The sequence below is a fragment of the Acyrthosiphon pisum genome, chromosome A1 (assembly GCF_005508785.2).
Source record: "Acyrthosiphon pisum isolate AL4f chromosome A1, pea_aphid_22Mar2018_4r6ur, whole genome shotgun sequence".
NCBI classification, from domain to species: Eukaryota; Metazoa; Arthropoda; class Insecta; order Hemiptera; family Aphididae; genus Acyrthosiphon; species Acyrthosiphon pisum.
Window position 1 is genome coordinate 134,830,593 of NC_042494.1, and position 27,817 is coordinate 134,858,409.

General features: G+C 28.9%; 1 protein-coding gene across 5 annotated transcripts in view; it reads left to right on the forward strand.

Annotated features, from left to right (window-relative positions):
* LOC100159286 (organic cation transporter protein) overlaps nucleotides 1-27,531 on the forward strand; it is a 72,523-nt gene extending 44,992 nt beyond the window's left edge. For 4 of the 5 annotated variants that reach the window (XM_016808353.2, XM_008189718.3, XM_016808354.2 and 1 more), the window contains exons 3-13: nucleotides 22,508-22,782; nucleotides 23,499-23,666; nucleotides 23,731-23,834; nucleotides 24,619-24,773; nucleotides 24,848-25,016; nucleotides 25,077-25,206; nucleotides 25,692-25,881; nucleotides 26,111-26,239; nucleotides 26,320-26,504; nucleotides 26,575-26,708; nucleotides 26,800-27,531. In XM_016808353.2, coding sequence (XP_016663842.1) covers nucleotides 22,508-22,782; nucleotides 23,499-23,666; nucleotides 23,731-23,834; nucleotides 24,619-24,773; nucleotides 24,848-25,016; nucleotides 25,077-25,206; nucleotides 25,692-25,881; nucleotides 26,111-26,239; nucleotides 26,320-26,504; nucleotides 26,575-26,708; nucleotides 26,800-26,878 — 1,718 coding nt within the window. In that variant the 3' untranslated portion in view covers nucleotides 26,879-27,531. Of the gene's footprint in view, nucleotides 1-9,092; nucleotides 9,455-22,507; nucleotides 22,783-23,498; nucleotides 23,667-23,730; nucleotides 23,835-24,618; nucleotides 24,774-24,847; nucleotides 25,017-25,076; nucleotides 25,207-25,691; nucleotides 25,882-26,110; nucleotides 26,240-26,319; nucleotides 26,505-26,574; nucleotides 26,709-26,799 lie in introns of those variants that run through there. The other variant, XM_001944383.5, reaches the window with a different exon arrangement.
* Nucleotides 27,532-27,817: the final 286 nt, after the last annotated feature.

A 27,817-nucleotide genomic window follows, 5' to 3' on the forward strand; every position in this document is an offset into this window, starting at 1 on the left:
GTTACGTAAGAAATCGAGTGAATATCGAATGTTGTAAAAATATGAATTTGAAACGCTCATAAAAATTTAATTTGAGTTTCTTATAGACATTTTTTTTTTGATAAAGGTAGATTAACTTATAAGGAATCTTGTATTACATTTTAAAATCTAAGTTCTAAAAAGAAAAATTGTTTCGTGATTTTTACATATTGTGTCAATTTTTGAACTTTAAATGCTAATAAAAAAAAAAAACTGTGACTAAGGATTTTTAATATATTTTAAATCTCATTGTAACAATATATAGTAGGAGCCTTGTATTAAATTTTCAAGTATTTTTACTCAACAAATAAAGTTTTATTGACATTCATAGATAAAAAACTAATTAAATTGGAAACTGGAATTGTCCGTAAACAGCTCAAAACAAATCAAAATATTTTGAAAAATGTATCATGTATAGAAAATGGAAATATAAACAACCAGCGAAAATTTCATGTATCTACAGTCATTCGTTTTAAAGTTACATCGAAAACCAAAATCAATTTTCTCGAAAACAGATTTTGCGTAAAAATTCCCGTTTTTCCTTAATTTTTCTTTTGTTTTTGACGGCGCTTTTGAAAACTATTCGAAAAATTTTACTTTTGACCCCCCCAAGTACCAACTAGATTCACTTTCCTATCAGAAAAGGTACTGTTGAAGAAAATCCAAGCACTTTTACTGTCCTAAAAGGTGATGACAGACACAAAAAAAAATAAATAATAAAAAAAAACACACATCATTGTAAAATCAATACATTCATCGTTCCACTCAGAATCTAAAACAAAAAAAAGTAGATAAAATAAATGTATATATCGATACATTCAAAAATGATTTCAGATTAATTCTATTAAATACACAATATTATATTAAATATATAATATATGATATTGTTTGATAATTTAAATAATGGTTTGTTTAATGATTGAACTAATATAATAAGATCCTTGTGTCGATGCTAACAAATGCATTGGAACGTTATTGATTAGCCGCAGGCGTCTGTTTAGCGATTGAAAACCTTGATTTCATCTAGTAGATCTACTCCCAACACCTGAGCACTTAGGTGAGAAAAATCGAGGTGTCTAACACCATTTTCAGACTTGGTCTGCGACACATTTATCCGTGACCTGCTGGCAATCAAGCGCAGACACAACTGATCATATTGTAGAAGAATAGAAAACCATAAATTATAAAACAGCCTGTCAATCCATACAAACCCAAAAGCGCTTCGGTTCTCTAATACGGCGTAGTCCTTAATATATTATTATAATTGCTGTGTCAAAACAATGACCGATCTTTGGCCCTGATGCTTGGTCAGTATATTTGGGTACGGTGGGCGACAAAAAGTTAACCGAGCTGCATTACATATGTGTACAGTACTTATCGATAATATACGTATTAAATATTTACACAAATAAGTTACCACATGGGTAAGCACCCACATATTTTATTTCGTGTAAGCTTTTTGACCTCAATATTGTTATAGGTACCTACCACTTTAGTTGTAGGAAATATACGTCATAACGATCTAAAAGTTATAATTTATGAATTTGGTTTCTTATTAAATTATATTTTTAATTGCTCGTATTTGCAAATGTTATTATTTTGATGTTATAGTTAGTATATTAAATCAAATATTTTTATTTTATAATACAATATATATATTTTATACAATTCATTTTCTAAAACCTGTAAGTAATTCTATAATTATTTTTGTTGTATGAGGAATTTTCACAACAATTTCTCTTGATATTACAACACTATTTTTATTAGATGTAAATAAGTGTTTACTGCCCTGCACTGTCACGTTATATGTATTTAAAAAAAAAAATGTTTTCAGTACATGTACAATCGATTTTGGGATTGGATCGATAAAAATATGCCTTTACTGTTGCTATAATTAATTTCAATTTAATTTGTGTATCAATAGCTAACAGCGTAATTTAATAAAATAAAATATCATATAACATACGAAAATGTGTATTATAAATTGTTGTAGAAGAAAAATCGATCCTAATCAGTTGAAAAGACAATAATTAGATTATTTGTTAAAAGGAAAACTATTGGACGGGGTTTATTTGAGGGTAATTTGTTTTCAACCTTTTCCGTTAACTTATCTTGTTGGGGGATCTGAGCTATGTTACGCTCCGTGGTTAGCACGTGGTAAAACAAAGCATCTATTAAAACAATCTAAAAAAAAATGTGGGATTTAGATTTTGTGGGAAATTTTATGACATGTTTAATTATTGCACTTCAAGTCTACCAACTACGTAACTAGTATACAATTAACCATTGTCCATTAAATTGAAACAATTTATTTTTATTTTATATTTAAAATTATGCAGTAAAAGTGTTAAAAATAATTAAACTTAAATGATTAACGCAACTACTCGTGTGTAAAATAATTATGCATTTTTTTTAATTTCATGTGGCATAATAAATGGTGAAAACAGATTAAGGGGGGTGGGAGGGTACGATATTATGTATTAGTAATATTTTTTTAGACATGTTAGTCTACTATTAATCTCAACGAAGTTTACGTTATACTAACATTATAATTTTATTAGTACTAGTTTTAATATCTGATACATTTTGTATTGGAATTATATTTTTTTATACCTTGGTACTATACATACCAAATTACTGTACTCGTTGATTAGCAATTCTTTCATAATCATTCGCGTGTGTGGCCTAAAAATTAGTTAAGCGCTGTTAAAAATCACATATTAATAATATTATATATTACATAATTAAGTAATCGTTTAATGTATCGGATTAAAATCCAACAAATTTTAATTTGAGAGTAAAACATTTTAAAACAAAGACGTTTTACAAAATTGCACGTCAATTTTCGAAATAAAATATTTTTTCAAAATACATCTCATTCGGAAATACAATATAATAATATATATGAGCGTAACATATTATGTAATCGGTTTTAATAAATATTATTTTTCTCTTCTTCGTTAACGAAGAGAAGAAATTCAGTACAACTTTCACGCTGTGGGTGTTCAGTGTTCTTCAGTGTCCATTTTTCGTACACTCCACGTGTGACAAAAATACTTTTTGATTGTCATGATTACGATAGTCTGTAATTATTGGAAAGGCTAAAATAGAACCACGGTCAGCTGATTTCAAAAAATATTAGTCATGGCGTCCTCCTGTCAAACGCCCGAGAATAATGCTATCCAAATAGTGATAAAATATAAAAACTAAAATCATTTGTGTCTTAATGGAGGCGCTCTACCGATCTAAACAGTAAACAGTAGGTATGGGTTGAACTACATTTTTTTTTAAGTTGCATACAATGAAGTCGACTATCGGTAAATTATTTATATCATAGCGGACCAATGTGTTATCCAATGTGTCTACTGTCAAGGCTATCATCAATTCGTTTTTTTTCGTTTCCGCATGGCTAGCTTGTTTAATGCTCGTAACAATACGACTGGTTTTGAAATTGGATTAAACTATCAATTTACGTTACGAACGTGTACCTGTAATATTTTCCTGTTGACCGTAAACATTTTCGTCCGACTGATATTCGACAAATAAAGACAGTTAAAGTGATTTGTATAATATCGATAAGACAATCGAATTAATTATAAATGTCAATGTCGAGATCTGATATATTTTATAAGGATATTAATCTGAATTAAAAGCAAAACAACCAAAAAAAAAAAAAAAATAATAACACAACAAGCTAAATTTCTAATAAGTTTTATTTTTTTGAACAGTATTTGAACAGTATTATGTATACCAATAATACGCGTATTCATAAAAAGTTGTTATGTTGTAAGGATTATGTATGTCATAAATACATTAACTATAATATAGTAGTTATCGTTCATTCGCAAACGGTTGTACGCACACAAACGTTTTTATTTTTAAACTGTTTTTTAAAAATTGTTTTTAATATATTTTTAAATATCTATTCTTTCATTTAGATTCACGGAGTATCAACCTAAATAATATATTAACACGTACAATATGTAGTCGGCAAACAATTGTATTTACTTAGTTTATATGATATTATAATACCTATTATAATTAGGTATACCTGTCACCTGTGTCATAAATAATATCACCGTGATAACTATTAATTTTAATATTTTATAAATTTGCTTATGTTTCAAAAGAAAATTAGTGAAGTTTTTTAAAAGTGAATATTATTTAAAGTAGGTACCTATTTGAATAAACTAGCTCGTTCAATATTTCAATGTAATTTAATACTAATGATGGGTCATTAGCAATGAATGTTACGCGAATATATTTCATTAAAAATTTATTAGAAGCTGTTTATGTGACAGCTCGGGCAAAAAATAGTTGTGCTAACCGAGTTAATTTTTATAATCGAATCAGAATAATAATATGATATTATCTACGTTTAATGACTCGGGGAAAAAGAAAAACGCCCGATGAATTTAGAACCCTATAATAGCATATATATAGGTACTTGACTAATATAAAGTATACAATATTATTATTATGTATACCTACACAGTGCAATGCACATAAATTTAAATTTGAAAGTCGCGCATATGCCTTGTGGAAACGTTAATCATTCGAGTGTAGGTACACATTGAATATTAGCGTTGTCCATACGGTTTATAATATTCATACGGTTACGGATTCCGTAAGGATATATATATACGCGTAACCGGCCAAGGACAGTATTTTATGCTCCAAATGGGTCTGCCGTTTGCAATATCATAATATAGATTATATATTTTGTTCGATATTATAATAGCGCGTTTTATAGGTACTCGAACGGCGTCGGGCTGACTCGGTGCCAACAAAATAATGTAATATAATATAGCCGCCCGTGGCTGCAGTTCTGCAGAAATCAGCCGAATCGTTTGCGCAGTGTGCATAGAGTTTTCCGATCTCTAGCTGCACGGTCACAGCTGAAGCACATATTATTATTATCACGGCCTATAACGAAAAGCCACAGAAGAAACCTAACCTCACCGATGACTATTGCATTCCAACACTTGAAAACACTGTTTCGGTAGGAACTATGTATAAGTTTGCCATTGGAAAGCAAAGTTCCATTTTACTTTAATTATCGAGAAAAAGTTGGGAGTAAATCATTTTTTTTCACCATAGCTCGTGTTTGTTTTTTTGAAATTGAAGAAGTATTTCAATTATTTCTTCGCCATACGAGTTCGTATAAGCTGCTTCAGGTTCAGTTTAAAATAACTCAATTTCGACTTTTTTTCTGCAGTTTGGCGCTGCAATAAAATGTTAATATCTTGAGATAAACATGATTATTTAACAATCATGCAGGTACACAAAGAATATCCATTTTAATAATATATAGATATATCTCATTATTTAAACATTTGATGAAGTATTAAAAAAATAATAGGTAAGTAGTTCTGTACTAGTACAAGTAATTCCATTATAATTAATGTGGATAAACCAACCATAAAACGCATGTAGATGGCTTACTAATTATAGTATTATACAATAATATGTCGAAATTTATAAAAAAAATTTGTATAACTACGGTATAACAATTATAAATCAAAAGTAGTAAAAAAAAAAAAAAAATAGATGTCTAATATTGTAATATTTATTACATAATTATACACTGAAAATATTATGTAATTATCTTTCCGAGTTTATAAATAATAAAAACTTGAAAAACCTATTTAAATTTGTTAGTTATTTTTAACAATTCTTTAAATAATTCTTATTCAATAATATTGAGTAAACCTACCTAATTGCTCATAGTAATAAGGGAAAATTAGTTAAGATATTATAATATACATAATCTATACCTACTCTTTTATTTTATAATTTATATTATTAAACATTTTTTTCACATTTCTTATTAGTTATCTCAAATTTCAGGATTTTCTTTCTCACATATAGGTTGAAAAAACTAAACAACTACCCCTATGGTACAACTATATCAAAATAATTCTAGGCTTTTTTTTTAAATGAAGCTTATGTTTTATTATTAATTTAATTATGGTTTAAAAAAGGTTAAATATTTTATAATGTTATTAAGATTAATTTATTTTTAGGTAAAGTCGAATAAGAGGCATTTTAAATATTAATAAACTTGAAAAACAGATTATACATTAAAAATAATTAGTTAAAAATAACCTTACTTTTAAAGATGAACACGGATAATATGATAGTACTGGACAAATATCTAATATATATATACCAAACATGCACAAAAAATTAACATAATCAACATACTTATAAAGGAATCTGTCCAAAAATGTACTATATGTAGGACTATATGTATGATACCATTAGAAATTCAAATATTTAGCACTCGAATGGTTCAGAAAATGGTGTTTAAATATAAATCCTTCAAAAACAATAGTTGTTATGTTTGGTCGAACCAAACTATCATAAATCCCGAAATTAAAAATCGAAGGAACAGCAATTGGATGGTCAAACAAGACTAAATACCTAGGCATCACCATCAGCCGTGAACCAAGAGGACCAAGTATGTGGGACCATATCACAAATGTCGAGCAACACATCACGAAAACAAGAGATATGCTCTTACCCAGTGATCAACAAAAATAGCTAAACACCTATACATACCACATTAACAATTTTGAAAATTTACTTACGCCTAACATACTTAATACTGGTGCAGCATGGCATCTTACGTCACAAAATCTCAATGGTGACAAATTGAATCGGTCCAAACAATAGCAGTACGAACATTCGGGTATGCTTAGAAATGATGTTCTATTAATCCAGTTAAACAGACAAAGATTACTACAATCAAAGAAAATATCAAAAAGCAATCAAAAACAATTTTACACACAAACCAACAATCCATCTACAAACACATCATATCATTAGGTTGTAACAGTAATCAATATAGATCAACTTCAATCAAAATCCCCTAGACCACTCTCATGGGCATATGGAGACTAACTTATAATAAATTAAAAACATCATCAAAAACGTCCTACTACTAGTAAAGGCCCTGGCCTGGTATAGAATAATAGGCCCCAGGCCGTCCCAACCAAGAAAAGTTCCAAGATTCATAAAATAATAAATACACTTTGGCTACTACAAAATATAGACATATCTATAATGAATTTCTAAAATTATTGCACTGCCTAATTGCTACATTAATTAGATGACATTTTAGTAATGTTATTGATAGTTTAAGTTTTATAGTTTTATAGCTTTATATTGTATTAACTAAACGTTAATAAACATCATACTATATTATAATATTATATGAATATATAAAAAAATATGTATTTATTTAATTGTAACAACTAAAATAATGAATTTGAATTTTAAATTGGAAACTCACGGGCCCCCAAACGAATATACTTGGGCCCACACTATCTTCTTGAAAAATAAATTAAAACAGTAATAAAAATAATATATTATAGCAGTATAGTTGGAAAAATGTCCTTCGTTTCTATAACAGTTAAATAAAGTAAATAGGTTAGAATTTATTATACATGTATATTGTATAGTGTATACATAAATTGGGCATGAAGCCCTATGAAGGCAAAAATTAATTATTTAACATAATATTGTTGTTATTTTTAATATTAGCACATATTATAATTATCATTTGAACACTAATATATATAATTGTATTCAAAGTCCCTTTAAATATCAAGCTAAATATTAAAAAACATAGCATGAAACTAAAAAAAAGTAACTGATGAGTAAGTATTTTGAGAAATATCTTATACAATGAAATTATATCGATATAATAATATAATATACTATATATCATAGTATTATACTACATACATAAACACGTTACAGGAAATACTGATTAAATAAATAAATTATATATAATATTTTAATATATACATTACATATTCATACCTCACACAACACAGTTTAGATTTTTTGTGTAATGTGTAGAACTCAGTTTACCACTAAAAAGGCCACAACAATGACGGCGCACAATTGTTACACTCCATAATACAGTTTAAATAGGGCTTTATTATTTTATCATTTAAATATAACATTTTTTTATCTATGAAAACTATTCTAATTGTATATAGACGAACGTCATCATGTTTAAAGTTGAACAAATAAAAAAATGAATGTCCCTAGTAGCCAGTAGGTACATATTATATCTACTAAATACTAGATTAACTTTATGTTAATAATGCATGCTTTGATCAAATAAATAATTAAAAATATAGTTTTAGTATTATTTTTAGTTCTGTATAAACTATATCGACGTTCCAGACCATTTGACACTTTCGTATCCTATACCGCCCTACTATCGTATCACCTATACCTACTTACCAGTTACCACCTACCTAGCACAACAAGTCACGGCGGGTATCTAATGTAACAATACCTAATATTATTATTTTCATTCGAATTATGGTTTTTTTCATCCATCAGATCTAGTTTGATGTTCTTATAATGTGTTTATTACTCAACATAATAAAACAAATGTTCAAACAGCATAATATAATGTCGTGGTGTTTTAAACTAGTTTCAAGTACGCATACCGTACACGGTTAACACGGTTTTCAGTGTCCTAATAATGATAATAACAACATTACATTTTGCGGGGACAAAGTCAAAATATTTTGTCGTCGTACCCGCCGCCGGGATGTGCGCGTACATAATAGGTATTGTAATATCGTAATAATATTATTATTATTATCGCACGGGGTTGGACGTAATTTTCAAAACCGTTTCTTTTTGTTACAAGACACGGGCACGCCGGAGTAATATTATTTATATAGGTGCGCCAACGTGCAGATCGGATCCATCAAGGACTCGGCGAGAGCCCAGGGATCGAAAGCCCGCAAGCACACGGCAGTGTTTTTGTTGTAGAACATAATAATAATAATAATATTATTATATGTATACACATTACATATCATTATTATTATTATTATATTGTTCATATTGTACACGAGTATACATCGTCGGTTGTACAACGAGTGCAGGAACACAAAATACACGGTACCTACACGATACTATATGTGATAATAATAATAATATATTATATTTTAAACGTGTTGTTCCCCTCCACGCGGTCGGTAAAAGCACGCGGCATGTCCTCTTCTCGGCCAATAATTGGTGCACTCGCCGGCCGCTTTATTCAGTCACATTCAAACGTGTCTTAGAATATAATCTTTATTCTGCCACTCGTGCAGTGCGTGCCCACCTACTATATGATAAATAAATAAAAAAAGGTATCTATTTTTAAAAAAAGTGTTGTCGTTCTATAGGGCCGCACACACGACAATAAATAATTATTGTTGATTTTTACGCGCATACACAACATAAGTATAAAACCTACACCACTATAATAGTATAGACGTAGTGTGCACTTGCCGATCAAACCAATCGCTCGTAATATCATATCATCGCGTCGAAATGACGGTGATACCCACGTTCGTTATCGATAAGATATTTTCAAAGATATTCAGAAGACAGTCGAAGAATTATACCGTAGAACGTGAGTACATATTATTATATTGGTTTTCTAAAAAAAAAAAACACCGTGGATTCAGGAACACGTGGTTAATATATTATGATTTTTTCTTCTTTACATCCATCCGCATAAAAGTTCTCAGGATGAGTTATCGCACTTTTTGTGCGTATCGAAATTTGTACTTTTATCTTGAAATAAATTTATCGTCTTTCGCTCACCGAACTAAGTTGTATACTGCAGATTTTAGATAAGTAAAATATACGACTAAACTTATTTATTTTAACGAAATATCATTAGTGTCCATCATATCTAAATAACACAGTATCGTTATGATTAATTGCTGTAATTAGAAGGAAATTAGAAGTTCATTACGGTATTAATTTATCAACGTTATATTATATATTATGTACACGGTGGAGTCGAAGAAAAATAAGGAAGTTAAATTAATATTATAATAACATTAAATAAGTTGCTGAAATATTCACACGCGAATTACAATTTAGAAAACAATCGATTTAACATTAAGCCAAAAACACTATTAAAAAGTAAAGTTCCTAAACCTGACGTTTTTACTTCACTCTAGTCCTTTACTCCTTTATACCCTAAGGTGCGTTGCTCGAGAACGACTTTTGCTAGTTCTTACGGTTAACATAATATGTAATTTTGTGTGTTAGATAATATGATTACAAGATAAAGTACAAACACGAATAATTTTCATTGTAAACAAAATATATTATCCCACATTGTTAAAATACACTTTTGGAGCAATAAAAAAAAAAAATAATGATAATAATAATAGTAATCTATACAAACTTGCGTAATTAACACATGAAATAAGCATGCAACCGCTAACCCACTTGCCTTCTTTCTTGTACTTATTATTACGTTAGCAATGAGATTTCACTTTTCCACCGCATCCAATTGCAATGGACATCGATTAAAAAGGATGGTTAAAATTTATTGTGAAACATTAGTGAAGACTTATTTTACCATAGCGAAATTGTAGGGTAAAATTAAAATACAAATTTAAATGTTAAATGTGATTTTTTTTTTCAAAATATTCACTTAGTTTTTGATACTCGTCCAATATATTATTGTTATAATCCTGTCTGTAATATCTATAGACTTTAACATAATATTCCACGTTTGGTATGTTATTAATGGTTCTTATATTATTATCTTCACGTACATTATTATGATTGAAATTTGGAAATACTTTATGTATTTGAAATAGTATTGATAGCGCAGGACAGATTCGGTATGATTCCATAATCAGTATTTGTAGGTATGTTAGTGGTTTATAAATATTGATTTACGTCTTATGTGTCTTATACATCTGTGAAAAAGAGTTTTTATACCTAAGAAAATCAGTACTGCAGTTATAGGCACATACAAATTTATGGATAGGTACGAATTAATCAATACGTGTCTAAGATTATTATTTAAATCAAAGAGGCTTATAAATTATCGAATCAAAGCGTTGGTATAAAAATAAATATAAAATTTATTTGTGGAAGAATTAAAATATCATTATAAAATAACAAAAAAAAAAAAAAAAAATGTATTTTTACATTATACATATATTAGAAAAAATAAATAAATATAGACGTTGATGAACAAAAAATAATGTAATTATATATTATTATATATTTCTATGGATGAGCAGCATTTTTTTCTTTATACAGTAATATAAAAAACTTTTAATTTAGTATATTATTGTACATTTGTACTAGACATACTGAGCGTTGATTATTTTGAACCCATACATTATCGAACATATTATAATAATATAATATAAACGTGCGTTTAGTATCAATACGATTAAATATCGCCTCAAAGAACTAAAAATTAATCCTTAACAATAAACTTAATCGAATTGATCAGTACGTTTTATGTACCTACCACCTGCGTCATATTAAATATAATATAAATATTTAGACAACAATAAAATATATGAGATACAATGATTGTTATAATGTAATAATATATTCTGGGTTTAATTTGTGAAAATGGATGTGATTATAATATTATTATGTGTGAGTTAAATATTATTTCATGTTAAAATTATATTGGTACGTAGTTTATAATAGTGATGTATTTTAAATTAAATTAAAATTAAAACACAACGTTGTGTCTATATTTTGCTGCCTGTGACTACTGACTATATATACAATACAGAACACGGATGCTCGTCGAAATCGTCGACCATTATAATAATAACACTTAGTTAATAATTGTGAGTTAGACTTTATATAATATTATATTATTTGACAATTAAATACGCATTAAATAATTACGGAGAGACAAATACAAGGAAATTAGTAAAAACGCGTAATTCGTTGTTCAAACATTGAAAAATTAAAAAAAGAATTAACTATAGGTACCTAGGTATGAGTATACCTATAATAGCTAACTATAGGCATTCATTCCATTTTTAAACAACAGTAATAATAATAATAATATTTTTTATAGGTAGATATACTCGTGTTAAATAATCCGTAACCAGTTCCTTCAAAATATATATGTCGTAAGCAATACGATACGAGGAAAGTGAATTTGTATTACTGTATAATTATTATTGTTCTGCGTGTCATCACGTAGTGAATTTATTGCATATACGACTGTACATTTCGCGTCCGGAGCAGCTGTAAAGTATACGTTAGGTGCCTCCTATATAACATATTATATAGTACTATTACATATACTAGACACACGTTTATCAGACACGATATTTTCCAAATCTGCAATACACCACGTACCGTATAACTGCCGTCGCGATTTATTGTATATTGCACACCCCCGACCGACGATTTTGTTACACATATTTTTTTCTCTTGTCACATTTTCGTCCCTCGAACCTGCTTGTACGTACGTACACACGCGCGACAGTTGTGCCGTAGTCGCGTTCTATATAATAATATTATCTCGTGTATCTGTGTTCATAAGGTGGCAAAAGTCGAAGGACGTGACTAATTCTTTCTTTTTCTCCCTACGCACTGCACGCACGTATGACGTGCTCACCCGCTATCCGCAGTCGTGTATCTGTCGGCGTGGAGTCGTGTTTCAAGTCGGCAGAAAATAATACATTATTCGAAGCGAATTCGTATAATGTTATATTTAATAATATAATATAATAAATTAATAAATGATAATAATTCATCCAATGGTTTTATACGCTCAACGCGTGTTGTGTAATTCGACGATATACAAATCGACCGTATAACTGGTTCCCGGCGATATACCATACATAATAATATAATATATATCATAATATGCAATGAGTTCATTTTATTTTTTTATTTATTTCAAATTGTACATATGTATGCACTATGTATATTGTATAGTCTTTAACGCGGAAATGTAAATGATTTTATAAATGAAACGAGAAATAAAATTAGACTTTGAATAAAAAACATCTTTGAAGGTAAACAAAATATTGAATTGAATTCAAAAATGTAAATTATCGATAAAATATTCCAAGTATAGAAGCTAGTATAGTATAGCTATTTGATTTACTACCTATACTTTATAATCTGCAAATATACGAACCGATAGTACCTATTACCACAAATAATATTTATTGCTATTCTGTGGTATTACTCTCTAGTATCCAACATTTCTGGAAGTAAACATATCGTTTATTCGTTATAGCTTCTGTATTGACGATAATATTACTATATCTTTATGCACTCGAATATGTTGTGATTTATTAGTAAACTACTAACAAGTATGAATAGGTACGTCCTAAGGTAGTTTTTGTAGGTCTAAACTCAAATTTCACTAAAACTGTTATCGCCTTGACATTGTAATTAAAAAATATTCAACAGGTTTGTCGTGATATTACTCATGATGACTATGACGTTATGATCTAAACAGAATTTTCATTGAAAAACGGTAGTCATATATTTTCAAACCGGGTTTTTTTTTTTTACGTGTGATGTAACTGTACATTACAAACTTTTACACGTTAATGAAAATGTTCAAAAGATTGAACATTGAAATGGGTGGTTAATACAGTTATTGTATATGCGGTTTATAATAGCGATTGCAGTTTAAAATTTAACAAATTCTAATAATACAATATACTTATACTGTTTACCAAGTGTAATATACGATATTATAATGATGTATAAGTGTCTTATCCTGCGACCCGATCGTATTCTACAGCGATAATTGTGTATTGTTACTTGCGTATTGTTGATTTACATCTAGACAATTTAGTATACCTAGGTAGGTATCGCTGATTATCTTTAATGAAATGTCTCTCACTCTCTTAGCTTATAGTTTCACGTGGATCAAAACTATCACTTCGCCGGTTTAAAGGGAATAGAATTATATGATTCCTACAAATATAATATAGATGTCTATTGTAGCTATATTTCTCCAACGAGAAGACGTCCTATAGTGATTCCATATTGTACCAGGTGGGCACCAGCCACTAGTGCTAGATTCGATATTGTAAACCGACACCAATCATAATTAAGTTTTTGGATTACGAAATTATCAGATATCGTGCTAACAATGGGAAATTGAGTAGGTAAGCTATAGAATGTTGTCACTGAGTGTAGGGAAACTATTTAAACACAAATTACTTTTCTGAATATCAGTATAATAGGTATACCTATTATAGATATTTTTTTACCCTTTTGAATGTACAATGTTCAAGAACCTTATCGGATATTTTGCAAATAACTATATAGTAACGTTACCGGAAATTACGTACCACGATTTCTTGTACATTATTAAAGATTTAAAATATATATTTATGATTTTTCAATTACTATTTATTAAAAGTGTTTAACTGCGTGTGCTATAATCCACGCAATGCTTATAGATTAATTGTCTTCTGTGAAGGTAAGCTGGAATTGCATTTATTTCAGTTATAATTTAATTTACCTACCATTAAATGCCACAGTTTTAGAAGTTGCAGATAATTTAAAATATTTGATAAATAACTCTCAATTAATTTTTTTAAATGTTTAATGGATGAAAATATAATAACGTTAACGTTATAGATTATAAAATATTTATCATATTACATGGAAGTCGGATAATATCCCATTATTATATATTATATAATATTACACATTTTCGAGAATATTATTTATATTTAACCATGACTACCAGTTCGGATCAAAATTATCATTAAGTAACTTAGCTCAAACGGGTTACTTAAACATGAAAATAAAGTATAGTAAATTAAAACAAGAAAATATCCCAAATACAACTCAAAAAATAAATAAATCAAATTATTAAAGAAAGTTGTTTACTATATTTCAGTACCTATTAAATCTTAAAAATATGTTCAATAAATATTTATGTAGGTGGTTATAGTGTATTATGTATGCGGTTTTGGGTATATTATATTTTATATAGGCCACAGCAGTGGCGTAGCCAGGATTTTTTTCCGGGGAGGAGGCTGATCAACTTTTACACTTTTGTACATAAAATACGTATTAGCACAGATAGGTACCTAGCTGAAAAGTGTTAATACTTATGGTGCATTTTTAATTATTTTAAATACAATTTAAGACTTTTTGAGCGATTATCATAGACCATTAAAATAATTTTTAAATTTTCCTAACATTTCGGGGGGCGGGGATGCACCGCTCTCAGCTCTTCCCCTGGCTACGCCACTGGGCCACAGGGACAATTATGTATTTCATGAATACATGGGGAAAGCATCATAAGTCATTACTCATTATAAGACTTACATTTATGTAATCGTAATGATTATTTATAATGATTTAAAATTCAAATTCCCTGAAAATGTTTCACATAAGTTTCATCGCTTGATTATATTATATTAGTTTTTTCATTATAATTTAACTTATCTTAACTTCTCATCCACAATTTAATGCATTGTAATTTATGGACAATTTTATATTACCTACGAAATATTTAAAATGTTCGTAGTTCTATATTTTACGTAAATAATATTTTATTTTTTATTTTTTTTAAGCTTAATACAATTTATCTTAACACATTAAACTCATAGTTAGGTAAACACGTAGGTATATGTACTAGAAATAATTATAGACTTTTAGTCAATAACATATTTATTTTTAAATTCAATACTGTCATTATTTTATTTTTGAATTGAATTTTTCTAAACCTTCGTATTTTTAAATTCAATTTTATTATACATTTACTATTTAGTTATCTACGACCAATCTTGATTGACGTACACCCATACTTGCTTAGTATGGGTACATGCATGTTATTTTATTCTTCATGAATAATAAGTAATAACTGAATGAATAATTTCTTTATTAATATTCTAGTATAATATTTTATATTATACCAAAAAATTGATGCATTTTAGAGATAAATTGAAATTCTTTATTGTTTAAAAAAATATTTTATCATGTTTCAGAAATATATTTTAAATATTTGCTTATACATAACTATTATATAACGAAAGTTATTTAAGATTGGTTTGTATATTATTATTTCCAAATTATTTACATAACAAATATTTACGAAGAGACTTATTAATAAATAATTGCGATCGAATTATTTGATAACTATATAGCTTCAGTATTTTTGTTGACATGTTAGCTTATTAACTTTGGTTAAATTAAATTTTGATATCTTATTTCGAAATGACCTTATCTAATGATACATTTTATTAGTTATTACTTATTACCTACACTTGTGGCATACGTTAATCTTGGTTTAGTGAATGTAAAACATATACAGTAGGTATAGGTTACCTATTGTTAATGATTTATAATAATATAAGAGTGTTACAACTTATTCTATTAGTAAGTATTTATTATATTATAATTTATAGCTATCGTTATTAAAAACATTTTTTTTTTTTAAATTGTTTATTTATTGATATGAGTAGATATTTACAACATTTAATACTTTGATTGATAGCAAAATATAATTATATGTTTAGTAAAGATTTATTCATACGCGTCACATATTTAATTAATAATGTATTACTTTTTTAATTTAATAAATATCATCTTTATTCTTATTTAAATATGAGCTATTATGCATTAATGGATATAGACACGCTATGCAGTTTAAAAGTTGGAACCGCATAAATTAAGTTTTCAGGTGCTGATTATTGTTTAGTATAATACAACACCCGCGTTTAATTCTTTAAACATCAGTTGAAAAAATACTTAAGTCGACGATAAGTTATTGTTTACTTCTAAACTAAAAGTAAGAGAAAACGTATATTAAAAAAATTATTCTCATTTTTCTTAAATATATCTACCATCTATATAATGGGTGTAAAAAAAGAAATACAATCTAAATTCTATGAAAATCACCTTTGTGGTGAAAAGCAGCCCCCCTCCCAAATTGAATTTTGCTCGTTGACATTGAAATATGTTCAACAACAATACTGTAGGTATAATAGAAAGTATTAATTTTGCTTAATGAACGGATCGTGGGTTTTGTTTCAATGGGTTGACAGCCTCGGCATATTGTTTGCACGACGAAGACGGTCTCTGTTCGGTATTGTCCAAACGATGGTCCCGCGCGCGGTTTAGCGTTTAATATAAATACATACATATAATAATATAATATTATATTGTATTATAATACGAACGCCGTACATTAATACCTATGTATAATATATTTTAATCTCTACTGCGCCAATTGAAATCCGGAATTATTACGTTCGTTCAGAATTCGCGTCGTTTAACATCTTCTAAACTATGCGGATATAACAGTTAACGCCAATAGACTAGGACGACAATAATATAACGAAACGATGACCTATACTGGACTTTTTAGCACTTCAACACTACGATTTCGCGACAATTTAACAGTTTCGCATTGGAATTAGTAAATCTATAAACGACCCGTTGCGTGTTATCGCAGCACGTTAAACGTTTACCGTCAAACATACGATGATAATATTACGATAGAATCTGTGCGTATATCATGGTGTATGCGTGCCAAACTTATAAAACGTCAAAACTATAAACAGTTAGGGTCATATAATACTGCAGTCGAAAACAACTTGCACAGATAGTAATATTATTATGGCTGCGAGTTGACAACGTACAATTAAGGGCTAGCCGGAAAGTCGTGCTGACAATTTGGCATAATACCACTCTGCTGCAGCAGAAAGTGCATTCAAACGGTATCAAATAGCTGCTCTTATGAGTAGGTATTCATGCAAATTAATTTTTGTGGTAAGCCTTGTTGAATTATCTCGAATAATTTACTCGTTCGCTGTGTTGTATACAAGCAATAGTAAGACCCTAAACAAACTCAAAGAGAACGTCGTCGTCGTCGCCGCCGCCGTCGGTTTCTAACTTCAACTTCAACATATTCATTGACATTATCGTTGGAAAATGTCTATCTAGTCGGTCTATATACGGTCTATTTTTCAATTTATACATCGTATTTTTAAAATATATGCTTTAGCTAAAATATGAAAGGACCTTTTCAATTATATGAATTGGGTAAAATATTACCAGTTTGTACCTTTATATTTTGGATATATATTTCAAAACATTTTATTATTGTTTATATAGGTAAAAACTATTGTTTGATTAGACAGTTCAATGTCGAATGAGAAATGTCATTAGAATACAATACATTTAAATACTAAAAGCACATGCAAACATTAATGCATGGAAAATTGCTCGTTGGGGATTTATATTTAAACTTACAATTTATTTATTCATTAAACATTTTTATTCAGCCACAACATGATTTTAGAGATAAATATATAATATTACACTTGAAATTATTCATAACTGTTGGTATATAATAATATATTTATATTTTATAATTATTATAATATATTAAGTCACGATTTATTCATTTAAACTAATAATTAAGTCTGATTATCGATAACTTTGAAGACACGTGGCATAGTGGCTTTATCGTATTTTTAATAATTATAGACCGAAAATGATAAACATAATGATAATTACTATAGATATTTAAATTATTTATGAGTTATAACGATATTTAAATTATCGATAGAGTATACAGTTAAGGGGATTCGATACCGCGATTTTCCGTTTTTGCCCAACACACGTGCGGCATAGTATTTTAGACATGTTTTTTGCCAAACATTCCAATTGATCTATTGAAGCGATAAGATTTCTGAAATCAGATTTGAGTTTCTCGTCAAGTCTACTTGAAATCGTCTTTCTCACATTTCTGATTTTTACCACAACAGTAAGGTATTCTTAATTTAAATATTTGCGACATAGATTTACTTATTAATAATATAAATTTGCATTTTCTTCTAAGATTCTAAGAATTAAATTTATATTAAAAACTAGTTGTAACTAGACAGGGGATGGTCAAGGTTATCTACTGATAAATAATTACTAATTGGGTTAAGATAATAAGGCTTTAATATGTTTTTTTTTTTTTTTTTTATTATTATTATCGAAATTATTTGTTTACCGTAGGTAAATTGATCATCGAATATTAAAGTAATTACAAATTTCCAAAATATGGATAACAAATATCATTTTTTTTTATATATTGGTACGCTACATAAAATGAACGTCCATTACTCTGAACAGTTTTCGCAACGGAATTTCCACTTATTTTTATAATAATTACTGTTATAAGGATGATTATTCACGTCACAATTAAAGTGACAATTTTTATGATACGTAGTATGATAAAAATTGCACATACGCCATAATACCTATACTTATAACTTATTATATCATTATATTATTATCTTCTTTATATTTTTAATGTTATTTATTTTAGAATTATAATTTATAATTGTGCTTGGGTAGTTTCAGCCACTATGTGATGTTTTCCACAATACATTTTCAGCAGGTATACGCTTCAGCGATTAACTGTATCCTGTAGGGGGCCCCAAGTGGTAACATTTTTTAATGATTTTAATAGCTCGAAAACAACTAAATTTTATTGTTTTAAAAATATGCTGTTGTATAGTACCTATTATTAATAGATACGTAAAATTATATTAAAAAAAAAATTACACAATAATTGACTGAGAAATTGAGTTTACCTGGCACGTCAAATAGATTACTCTGTTGGTACACGTATCTATTACCTTAAGAAACTTACTAAAATTCTTGCAACGCAGGAACACGCAAAATCACCGAATTGGTGGTTTGCTTTACTCCGATACCCATAAAAAATGCACTCGTTACGTTAATGATAGATAAGACGTTTTATCTGTAGTTTTGCCAAATTTTCACGTAGGCATCATATTTCAGTATTACCAAAAATAGTTTAAAATGTTACGTGTCTGTAGATTACGTTTAATGTTTGTGACACTATCTCTATAATTTTCTTAAAATAGGACCGATTTGTTTTTCTATTTGTCCGAGATTCGGGTAGACGACCTACACAATATGGAATCGCTAAGCACCCGAATGCCGTTTGAATCACGTCCCGTATCACAGACTGCACTACTCATAAGTCATAACTGATAATTTAAGTTTAATTATTTTCAATTATGTAACTTCTTAATTCAAACGCACTCTGACTTAATATTACGTTTCCCTTAAACCTAATAAGTAAATAAGCAAAAATAAATAAATAATCGATGATTATGCATTTTTTATTTAATACCATATTACCATCTATTTAAAAATGTACCGTATTTTATTTATATTATAAAATAATGTTGTGCTGTGATGACCGACGTTCGGATAAAATATAAACGAAAACAACGGTTACGTTTACATAGTAGTAAATTATAAAAACGTCCATCGTTTGAAATTTGGTAAACGATCGACTGCGTTGATGTAATATTATTATACGCGACCATTGCTCCGAACATCGAATCAATAGGTATACCACTAAACCGTGTACGAGAACTCTGTTGATCGGTATATTATTATCTTCATTATAATATATCTAATATAACATTATGATAGGTAATGATGTGATACCGATGATTCGGTATACGCGCACGATAATGTCTATTAACATCCTAGGAGTCTGGGTACCGCGAGTGCGTATAAAATAATATCTTCATCGTTTAAAATTTGTTAAACGATCGACTGTGTCGATGTTATATAATATTATAATCGCCCGTGCGCTAAACATCAAAATCAATAGGTATCCACTATTGCTACTATTGTGTACGAGAACTCTGTCTATATTTTATTATTATTATCGTCATCATCATCATAATAGGTATAGCTGCTATAACATAACATTATATAATGATAATAATAACATGATATAATATGATACCGACAGGACAAGGGGATACGCGCACGACAATAATGTTTATTAACATTCGAGGTGCGTCTAGGTACCGCGAGTGCGGTAAGTACCGGCTATTATATACCTGATATACCCGACATAGCATACCTGTGGAACCGCTGCAGCACTGACGGCGGATCGTCGTGGCCGGCATCGGCTATTTAGCAGCGGTGTGCCGCGTCGGTAAACGGATTCGTTTGATAGGTTTTAACATTCGAACGCAATGTGGAGGTCGACAGAGATGTAATCAATTTATAATAATAATATTGTGTATGCAGCATGTGCGATATACATACCCCCGCGCACTGCGACGATCGTATATCCGACGACGTAGGTATAATAATATAATATACGCACCATAATATACGATCGTCGGCCAATATCCTTGGCACGGCGATAATATAATGTGTACGGCTATTATAATATGTATATCATATATTATATTATAGGTACTTATATTATATATAATACTATTAAACGACGAACAATCGCCGCTGCGCCGATGAGCCTTTCTCCGCAGAGAATAGCGCGTTTATCCGTTCACGATCCGCCGCGGGACGGCGACGGCAGGCCGAGTGCCCGCGAGTCACACCCTCTCCCCGTAAATGGCGGGGTAGTTTGAGACGAATAATTATATCATAATATATATATTATTACAGTCGAGTGTCGATAGCTCGGTAACCTCGATTTTTTATCTTGCCCCCTTGAAATGTTTTTGAGTCGAGTCTGAGGTATATTATAATTCGAAAAATACATAGTCGAATTTATTTTTATTCCCCTTGCAGAGATATGAGTTATCGAGACTCGACTGCATATCGTTTTCCACACGTTTTTGATACGATTTACATGTATATACACTCAGTAGTCAAATCATATTGTTATATTGTCGCGTTAGGTGAGACACGTCCTGCAGCAGTTATATGAGAGGTCGTTTGCATACTTACGTCACGGGGTAGTTCTGCAAAATGCACGAAGAATTTTGGTTTCGTATAATCTGCAATAATATTATACAGTGCCTGGCCAGTGGCCAGTGCGCGCACACAATGACTGCAACGAGTGCAAATGGGATCTAACCGGCTAACCAGTAACCGTATACCGCAATGCCAGCGGAAGTATATTCGCTTTTCGTTCCGTATCCTCCGGCTTTGCATTCGCAGAAGGCCCCCGCCTCCCACCCCCCGCTTATCGATGTATAACGATTTTCCAAACACACACATACTCGGTGTCAATTCCACTCCGTTCAAGGACCATTAATAATGATATTGTTTCCGGCTGTTAATTAATAAATGCGGTTTGAAATGCGATCGAAGTATTGTAAAAACATATAATAATAATATGTTACCTATATTATGCGATATTATATTATAATCCGCATCGTTATTTGATGTGGCAAGCTACACTAATATATTGTTATTTATTACCATTGCATTTTTTTCCCCAATAAAACGTATGAGGTTCTACAGATTATTATTTGAATAAATTATCGCATTCAAAATCTACTGAACATGTACCTACTAGTTTCAAGTCACGAATTATTCGAACTGTCAACTTTGATGTTTCACATCGAATATTATTCATACATTATGCTATTCGTTTTATACTCTATATAGTTAATAGTCTAATTGAAATTAATGATATAATTTATACATCGTTTTCGGTACCCATACCAGCTTTTTTTGTATATTTTAATATCCAATTATGTTTGTAATTTTAATATTATATATTATAAGCTAATAAAAAAAAAATATATATACATATTGAAAACTTTTAAACATAATTTAAGGAAAATAAAATACAATGTCATTTCAATACAATCTTATTACTTTTATAGTTTTATTACGAAATTCATAAATTATAATTTGGAATTTATTTTTTTTTTTTCAGGTAATGTTGGAGTTTTTAAAGATGACAAACGAACGGAAAAGACACATGAAGATCCAGTTTCTATGGCCATCGGCGAATTCGGCCGATGGCAAGCTATGCTTACTTTAATTTTGTCCTTGTTAAATTTGCCTTGTACATGGCACATATTCGTACTAACGTTCCAGGGGGCAGATACGGACTTCTGGTGTACACCGCCGCCGGGTGTACTGAACCGGATATCCGTGGATGAATGGAAAAATTTAAGTGGTGTAATCCCCGAATCACCAACAAGCAATGTGAGTTACAAAGAAAATTTTAATATCAAGAAACATTTATAATTGCGATTTATATTAACTATAAATATATATAAATACATACAAAATATACATACATAATATATATGATATCAAATTAAATTTGACATTGTTATTTGTTTAACCAATAATACCTAACATAAAACCACAAATTAATTATGTTAATGGAAAAAAAAAAGAACGAAACACTGGTATCTCTTTAAATTTAAAACTATAAACATTTTTAGGATTAATTATACTTAGTTTTGGAACAGCTTAGTATTGAGTTTTATATGATATATGTACAATTTTATTTTAGTGAGAAAGTTGAAACAGCGATGTTTGTAGTTTTAAGATCCTTGACTACGATGGTCGTTGAAATAAAACTATAAAAATACTTCAAAGTGATTATAATATAATATAATTCCATACAAGGTGTCAATTTTATGTCCGACGAATGTATTGTTATTTTATTTGTCAATTTTGTTTTCAGTCGTTAGATATTTTTCATCAATATAATTAATAAAGTTTTTTAACCAAACGGATTTTCTTTTTCAATAATCCTTTTTTTAATATTACTGCTTTAAAAATTGTAAATAACTTATATCAGATGCCTAACATAATATACGCGAAGGTGAACACCGATAAAATGTTTTATTAAACTATATTGCTTTTTATTAAATTACAGAATTCTATACATATTTTTGTTTTATACATAGGTTTCAGTATACGATCCTTGTCATTATCGTGACTTCGACTACGAAAGTTTACTCAGTAAATTTAGTTACACGGAATTACTTAAAAATAAAACAGATCAATATGAGCTTAAAACGTGTGCTTCGTGGCAGTTCAATACTACTGAATTCGGCGATACAATCACTTCCGAAGTAATTTTTATATTATTAAAAATAAATGAGCATTTTTCATTTATTATGATACTCGGATTTACAGTGGAACCTAGTTTGTGACAGAAAAGAATTAAAAAACTTTGCTGAGATGATGTTCTTGATGGGTGTTGCTTTTGGAGGTTTCTTCTCAGGACTCGTGTCAGACAGGTAAGTCAAATTTTGACAAGTTTAAAACATTAACAAGCGAACAACTATTTATAATATGATAATCTTTTTACAAAAAGGGTACGAACTTTTAAACAGATTACGAAAATTATTTAGATGAACAGTAAAATCTTATTATTAAACACTGGTAACGAAATTTGTTAAAGTATGTGCATACCTATACTGTTTATGTAAAGCTTGAACATGTGAAATGTGCAGTGTCATAATATTCCGTTTAATTTATTCGTTTAAAGCGATGTTAGTTTATACTATAGTAATATTATTATTTAATAAAGAGTAACACATAATGTGCTTTTGTAGATATTAATAGTTTACTAGCGTATACCTACCTACATAAATAACGTAAGAAAAAATAGAAACGACCAACATAATAAAGGAAAGTTCAAAATGTTATATCATTTCCTCTATTTTTTTTTTCATTTCCTTTTATTTTCAACCATTATATAATTTAATATCTTTATTATCTGTTTCGGAGTTTGTACAATTCGTTTAAACATCACGTATACCCGAATACGTAGGTATTATTGTTAATACTCGTAATTGTAGAAAATATAAATTAGATTTCCGGTAAATTCATTATATAGTTACATGTTTTTTTTTCCATTGGATACTTAAAGGGGATCATTTATTGAAAGAACATTGCAATATGTTGTTAAATTGGCTTAAAATATCTAAATTTAATTAAAACATTTTGCTTTATTTATTTAGATACCTACATAACGAATATTATGTATACTTTTATAATATAATATTTTTATGTTTGTAGATTTGGTAGAAAGAAGACGTTGATGGCTTCCTTAATCATGCAGTTGGCTCTTGGCATTTTAGTCGCCATTTGTCCTTGGTTTGAATTCTATCTGGTATTGAGATTTATTTTGGGATTTGTTTGTGTGAGCATCGTCTTTAGTGGTTTTGTGTTGTGTAAGTATTCCACATAATATTAAAATATATTGTTCAACAGTGTTGATTTAATAACGGTTTTTTGTTAAATATAGGCATGGAACTGGTTGGTGGTAAATGGTTGACAATCGCTGGAGTTCTTTACTTGCTCCCTGTTCCTATGAGCTACATTATAATATCCGGAATCGCATATATATGTAGAGGATGGAGGTTACTGCAGTGGTGTGTCACTTTACCCGCCGTATTTTTCTTGGTTTTGCATTGGTAAGACATTAAAATATCGAGATATTGCGAACACAGTTTTTTATTCATACGGATTATTAGGTTTGTTCCCGAATCGCCGAGATGGTTATTGGCCATGGGCAGAGTGGATGAGACTATGGAAGTTTTGGAAAAGGCCTCTAAAATTAATAAGCACCCCTTGCCAGTGAATATGGACAAAATTCTTAAACAAGTAAGTTAAAAATTAAAATTACATTATAACACCTGTTTAATTTTTTGGCGAAAAATGTATAAATTACATTATTTAATTCAACGTATATGCTACTGTGTTTAGTGCAATCAATGTAAAATATATGTACACTGTGTTTAATATTAATGTTATTATTTGTCACAGCAAAATTATTTATATTAAGTATATGTATGTCATGAGTCATATTTTGGTTTTACTAAAATAGGTCATCTTAATAGTGGGTCGTGTATTGATGACTTCGCTGGAACGATACAAGAATCGTTATGTAATGTGGAGGCCAAACTCAAGTTATTTGACTCATATCTTAATATAAATAACTGATTAATTAGAAATAAAGAATATAAATATTTAAATAACTATTTTTTTAATTTTAATGTCACTCATTTATTACCTATAGGCTATAGCTATAGTTAATTTATACTTGTTGAATATATTGTTTTTATAATCTACTGTTTATTTTGTTTCAGAGTATAAACAAATTCGAAATTAATGGCAAACCTAAAGTACGAGTTTCAGATTTATTTCGTACCAAAAATATTAGAAAGATTTCCCTTGTTTTATACATACTTTGGTTCAGTCTTTACTTAGTATACTATGGGCTTGTACTTAATCTGTCTAACATCGGTGGAAATATATACATAAACACTATAATATCAGGTAATTTTCATAACAAAATAGTATATTTATTTTATCTTTTAAATTTAAAATAATAAATATGTCAACGAATTCTCCATTTATATTGTATTAATTATAAATCGACTGCGTTGATAAGTTGTATAATTATTTAAATGCATGGTAATTAATTAATATGCAAATATACAGTAAAAAATAACCAAGTTTAAGTGTTCTCACTAAAAACATTATTCAATAATGAATTTGAATTTAGGTTTGGTCGAAATTCCAGCAATATTGATTAGTGTAGTAATATTGCTTAAAATGGGTCGAAGAATTCCATTGTGCCTTACCATGGTAGCTGGAGGAATTGCGTGTTTACTAACTACGATTCTACCAGCAGGTACTTATATTTAGATATTTTACATTTTGAAATTTTACTTGTTAATCATTTTAAAATATATTTAATAATAATATAATTAGATACGGATGAGTGGATATCGCTATCGTTGGTGATGGCTGGCAAATTTTCCGTGTCGTCGTCAAATGTTATTATGCCTCTCTACACAGCCGAATTGTTCCCAACTGTTATAAGGAATTTAGGAGTGGGAACTTCAAATATACCAGCAGGAATTGCACTTATTATGGTGCCATACCTTTGGAACTTGGTGAGTCCAGTGAATATATTTTCTCTTAAAATTTAAATTGTATTCTTATTTTACTAAACGTCTGTTACAGTCTCCATTGAGCAAAGTCTTACCGTTATTGGTACTTGGAACAGTCAGTGTCATTGGTGGCTTGTCTGTACTTATGTTACCAGAAACAGGCAGTTATCTTTCTGATACATTAGAAGAAGTAGAGGATTGTATTAGGTAAATAACAACAAAAAAAAAAACAAATTTACTAAGTAATTATTTTTGTAATTTTGTAATTTTTATCATCGCCGTTCGTGTTATATTTCAGCACATCAAATAGTACACAGAAAAAATATATCGATACAATAAGTAGTAACGTACAAAGTTCACCATCCGAGAAAGAATAATTCCTTCATAATAGATATTATACGGTTAATTATTTGTTTATTCATTTGTCTTCCTAATCGTTTTATTACGTTTTGATAAGTATTTTAAAAACATATTTTTTTTTATTCATTCTGCATATTCCTGTGATAATTATCTAAAATTATAGTTGATCAATAAGTCAACGAAAGTACTACACCGATAGTCTATATTATGTTAATATAGTTTTATAAAAAAATAAATAGAATTAACTTAGTTCTTGTAAAAAACTGGACTGACTTTGTCAATTTTTTTTTTACAAACTATTGCCTATGGATAATATAAAATACATTGTTACCCATAGGTACTTGTTATATAAGTTTAGTTATATCTTTGTTTGTAATAAATATTATAAAATGTATATATTTTAATGATTAAATTCATATAATATTATGTATTATGTATATATATTATATTCTATATTAATAAGAAAAAAAAATATTAACTTTAATCATAATATTTAAAGATAGATAAATAACATGTTGTTATTATGTTTTCGTTAATCTTAAACTACGCAAAAAGTATTTAAATAATAGATTTTATTGATTTATAAAAACTTGTATTATATAAACTTATAATATGATATCGGAATAATTGACCAAGACTTAATATAAATATATTTAAATAATGCTAATTATATTTTGATTTCTTGTAATGTCCTATAGGCTATAGTACCTAAGTTATACAACTACCTACTGCGTTTTAATTTTCAAAATGTTACCAAGTATTTACTACAACAAATAAAGATAAACATGTAAGACACTTACCAACTATATAAGTGCAGAAAAGTGGGTCATAATTGTATATCTAATTGAATAGGTTGGTTCTTGGAATTTGAATATGATATATTTTCATTTCGACCTTCGGGTACCTTTGTATAAACATATTGTAAGGGAAATAAGACTTATATATAATTTAATCAG